This window comes from Herpailurus yagouaroundi, unplaced genomic scaffold (genome assembly GCF_014898765.1).
Source record: "Herpailurus yagouaroundi ecotype Mexico unplaced genomic scaffold, PumYag 28, whole genome shotgun sequence".
Lineage (NCBI taxonomy): Eukaryota > Metazoa > Chordata > Mammalia > Carnivora > Felidae > Herpailurus > Herpailurus yagouaroundi.
The window spans coordinates 163,843,957-163,848,745 of record NW_024412376.1 but is presented as its reverse complement, the minus strand read 5'-3'; the positions used below and the strand labels follow the sequence as shown (position 1 = coordinate 163,848,745).

At 55.8% G+C, this 4,789-nt stretch overlaps 1 protein-coding gene across 1 annotated transcript in view; it reads left to right on the top strand.

Annotated features, from left to right (window-relative positions):
* The window catches only part of CUNH4orf50 (chromosome unknown C4orf50 homolog), a 48,322-nt gene extending 44,837 nt beyond the window's left edge, over positions 1–3,485 (top strand). Inside the window, 1 exon segment of the mRNA XM_040494858.1 lies at positions 2,583–3,485. Within this exon segment, the coding sequence (XP_040350792.1) occupies positions 2,583–2,834 (252 nt within the window). The 3' untranslated portion in view covers positions 2,835–3,485.
* The last annotated feature ends 1,304 nt before the right edge of the window (positions 3,486–4,789 follow it).

Genomic DNA, 4,789 nt, shown 5'->3' with positions numbered 1-4,789 from the left:
CCCCCTTCCTGAATGCCTGCTCGCCATGTGCAATGCACTGGCTCTTCCAGTCCTCACGAGGGGCTTACAAAATAGGTATCAGAATTTGCCCCCTTTACCTGTGAGAAAAGACGAGGCGCAGAGGAGGTATATAGCCGACCCTGGGTCACGCAGTTCATAGGCAGCAGAGCTGGGGTCCCACCCAGGCAGCCTGGCTCTGGAGCTGGGGCTGCGGCCGCTGCGTGGCCAGACGGTGAGAAGCCTTCACGGGAGGGATGGGAACAGTCTCTCCTGCCCCCTGCACGGCCCAGCCTGGAGTTCAGGGTGAGAAAAACCCCGCGAGGGCGTGCGCTAGGTGGTGCTGGCCAGAAACTTGAGGAAACGGGCAGAGCATAAACTGAATGAATGAATGAATGAATGAACCAGAAGGTGCTCCAAGTTTCCGGATTGTTCTTTAGCTTTCTTCAGAGTCATTGCCACGCGCGTCGAATGCCACCATTAAACACGCTTCCTCCATTGGACGCAGTGACAAATCCGCGGGATGTTGGCCTGACTCTGCAGCGAGATGATGGGATGTCGGTACAGGCATTTTTGTTCCCCTGCTTTGCGAGCACCTGGCCCACAGGGGGCCCTCTCAAGGGCCTGTGGGACACAGAATCAGAGCGAGGGGCTGGTGGGCTCTTTCTCTAGAAGGTCCCGGGGCACCTGGTCCCCCCCTCCCCACCCCACGCAGGCTGCATCCTGCTCCGCTGTGCAGGGCGTCAAGAAGCAGAGAGCCCATTGCCTTGTGGGACAACAGATTGCGAGCCATAGATCCGGGCTGGCTCGAGGGGAAGGGCTTCCTGTGGTGAGAATGAGTTTGTTAAATAACTACACTAGGGGATCAGTGACCTAGCAGCAAAATGAGGTCATTGTTGAAGGGCAGTAGCTAAATTTGTCACATGTCACAATTCTATCATTTTATGGTCGAGCTTAGAGAAAAGAAAAGAGAAAGAAAGCAGGGAGGGCCTGGAAATACACGCAAATATCCCAAGAAGGCTGGTAAACCTTTGGTGATGGAGGCAATGTCTGTCCCTGTGTCACAGACTGGTCATGCCACTGCCCCACTGAAGACCCTTCATCTGTCCTGTGTGTGACAGCCGGCTGTAGGGGTGAACGGTGCAGGCCCAGGGGTTGAGCGACCTGGGCTCAAATCCTGACTCTGCCTCCTGTTAGCTGTGTGGCCATAGGCAAGTCACTTAACCTCTCTGGGCCTCTGTTTCTTCATCTGTACAATGAGGTAATAATCCTAGTTGCCTCTTTGGGTTAAAGACGGAATGAATCAATATGTATACATTGCTTAGCATGATATCCGGCACATCATAGGAGCTCCAGAAATGTTCGCTGCCATAGGCTGAACCGTAGGAGATATCGTACTACCTTCTCGCGACAGAATCTGCGGTTTCACGAGGTTTAAACTATTATCATCCACAAGCGCAGATTCCTTAAGTTGCTGGTTGCACGTTACTCTACGTGCAATGACCTTCAGCTTTTAACAGCGGAATCCTGCTCCTTCTCGAAAGTCTGGCTCAGACACCGCCTCCTCCAGGAGGCCTTCCTGCCCTTCAGTGTACGGTCAGTGCTCCCCTCCCGGGTGCTCCACTGGCGGGTGCGTGGGCCTCTCTTCCGGCACTGATTCGGCAGCGGACCTGCACGTTTTTTTGGCCTGCCTGTGCCGCTGGGGGGGTGGGGAGCACCCTGGGGGAGGGGCCGGTCCAGGCGGGGCACATGGGCCAGTGCCCGATGACCGGCGTTTCCTCTCCTTCCTGGCTGTGCCTTTCTCAGCCATCAGTGGAACTCAGGGCCTCCCGAGGGCATGGGAGAAGTTTGCTCCCTTCTGCCCGTCTGACTGCTGAGGCCCTCTGCCAGAGGTGTGGGACTGACACTGCCCAGCATGGGGATCCTTCCTTCCGTCATTTGCGGGGAAGGTGCTCGATAACTGTGGATGCTGGGCATGGAGGGCTGACATGCGTATGATAGGGGAGGGTGGAGCTCCAGAAAGAGTGGGTAGGGCTTTGAGGGCAGGTGGGCTTGGGTTCAGCAGCTGCATAGATTTAGGTGAGCTATTTAGGGTCTCTGAAATGGCACCTGTTTCCCCATCGGTCATGCGGGCCTGATGACAGCCTGGTGGGAGGGCTCAGTGGAAACAGGTGAACCAGCTCGGTGACAAGAGCCGTGGGCGGTGCCCGGCATGAGGTCGGCAGCCAGTCGACATCGAGTGCCGTTTGATGGGACACTCGCCATCTCTCGTCCCTGCAACCAAGAAACGTCCCCGCTCTATGGGGACACCATCAGTGATTGTCCTGGCAGACACCTGCTGGATGACGTGGTGAGGGCCACCCCCCAGCCCCTGTTCCTCCCCCGCCGCACCGTGAAGGCATCGTGTGCCTCGTTGAGCTGTATAGGAGGACATGAGCGGTGCAGGGGGAGCACTCGTGCCGGGCACACAAAGCCTCCGCAAATGTTCCTTCCTGTTGCCGTCTCTTCCCTGGATAAGTGTGGGATGAGGGGGCTTTTACGAGCTTGGAGAGGCAGAGACCATTTCATTCTGCTCTTGCCTCCAGCTTCCCCCGCCCTCGGGGCCGACGCCTGGTCCCGGAGCGTGTCCGTGTCCGGCTGCAGCCGCCGTGGAGCCCGCGAGCCCTGCGCGACGCCCGCGGGGAGAAGGCGGGCTGTCCTGTCCCGTCCTCCGTGCCGATGACCCCCCGCCACCCTCTGAGCTCCTGAGTCCTGCGAGGATCCTGGCTTTCCACAAAGAGCTCACACAAAGCATTCGCAGCAATGCCCAGGTCCATCGATCACCGCTGGAGTTATAAATTTAATAGAAGCGCTCACGCTCCGGGGCCGTTTCATAGACTCCATAAATATTTGAAGCCGAGCCTTCAGACACGGCTTTAAGGAATTGGTAGCAATCAAAGCCCTCATTCGGTGGCAAGTGGTTTTGCCTCTGGCTCGGGGGTCTGTGCCGCTCGTCGGAGCTTGGGAGAAATACGTGACTGTGCCCGACACATTCCGAGAGCTTTGTCAAGGCAGCAAAGGGAATATTTACGTACCAAAACCTATTGGAAGACTGGTCCGGTGGTTCTCAACTGGGCGTGATTTTTCCCAACCAGGGAAAAAAAATTGGCAACGTCCGGAGACATTTTCTATGGTCCTAACTCGGAAGCCGCTCCCGGCATCTAGAGGGTAGAGGCCGGGGATGCTGTTAAACATCCCATGATGCACAAGGCAGTGTCCTAGAACACAGGTAATCCAGCCCAGATGTCAACAGAGCCAGGGTTGGGAACCCCTGAACTGGTCTATCAGCTCCTAACATTGACAGCCACAGAGACCTGTGTTATTATTTTCCTGCCCTTGGGGCCCCTCCCCGTGTGTGAAAAGAGTTTTGTCTACTAGATGAAATGTTTGATTTAAGTATTTAATTATATATTTTACACGTTAAGGCATTAAAACCCATCGGAACTTTCTAATAAGGCCCATTCGTTCAACCAACATTTGTTGACATCCAGCGAATGCCAGGAAGTATAATGTGAGGGGAGGGAGGTGAGCCAACTCTGGTCCCTGCCTCAGGTTGCTCATGGGGCAATGGGAGACACACGTATGAACCATGCACCATGTAGCTCATTAAAAGTGCTGTGAGTTGTGGTGAGAAGGGAAAGGCCCTTTCTGCCCGGCCTCGGAAAATGGAGGTCATTCAGGAGGGGATGGCTGAGCAGAGCCCCTGGGCCCACTGAGGTGTTCAACACACAGGTGAGGTAGGGAAGGGTGGTGCAGTCAAAGGGAACAGCACGTGCAAAGGCCCTGAGGCATGGAACTGAACTTTGTGCGTGTCATTAAAGACGTGTGCAAAGCAGCCCCTGGCCCAGCCAGCTACGAGGGGTTCCTGCCTCATCCCATCCTGCACCCCTCTCTTTCCCCCTGAGAATAGGACTTATGCCCTGACCTGGGTGTAGGACTCAGGAGTGAAGAAAATGCATCTATCCTGAGGGCAAGCCGCCCAACAAAAGAATCAAGGGGCCTTGCACCACTCATGCCCAGATCCTGTCCCCGGGCTCACCAATCAGAGACACCATCTCTGTCTCTGGAAAGGGACTGGTGAAGGGTTGAGGGAAAGGTCAGAGTTACCTGTCCAGTTCCGTTCCCCCCTGGAATGTCTTGTCACTTCGGGCCAAGGAGGTATCGGGACCAGAGACCTGGGGCTCCCGGGGCAGCAGGCAAACGTGTAGATTGTACTTTAATGCGGTTGAACTTTAAATATTGGGAAGTGCAGGGAGGTCCCATCTACCCTTCCCCTGGCCTCCCGTAACGTTCCCATCTTATACACCTGACCACATGGCAGTGATAGAAACCAACGGATTTATTTTGAGGGAACCCGGGGGAGCCATTGATTCGTAAGAAAAGCGGGGCCATCAGGCCAGCGACAACACCCTGAGCTGCCGCCACCGTGATGAACCCAAGGGGCTGCGTGATGGGTCATCACATCCATCCACCTGTCCTTGCGCTGATTTGCCAACGGACCCACCCATCCATTTGTTCAGTGCGCATTCAGCGCTAACTGCCATGTGAGGCCAGGTCCTGGGAAGCAGGAACAAAGAAGATGTGGTCGGTCCGTATCCCCCAGGACCTCCTGGCAACCGTGCGTCCCCATCAGGTGCTCAAGGAACCCCCGATGTTGGAAAACACTGTTGTAATTACTGCCATTCTGGCCACCAACGCCAGCCACGGAATTGCCATCCGTGTGGCGTCCTATACAGCTGGTCCCTCACGTCGG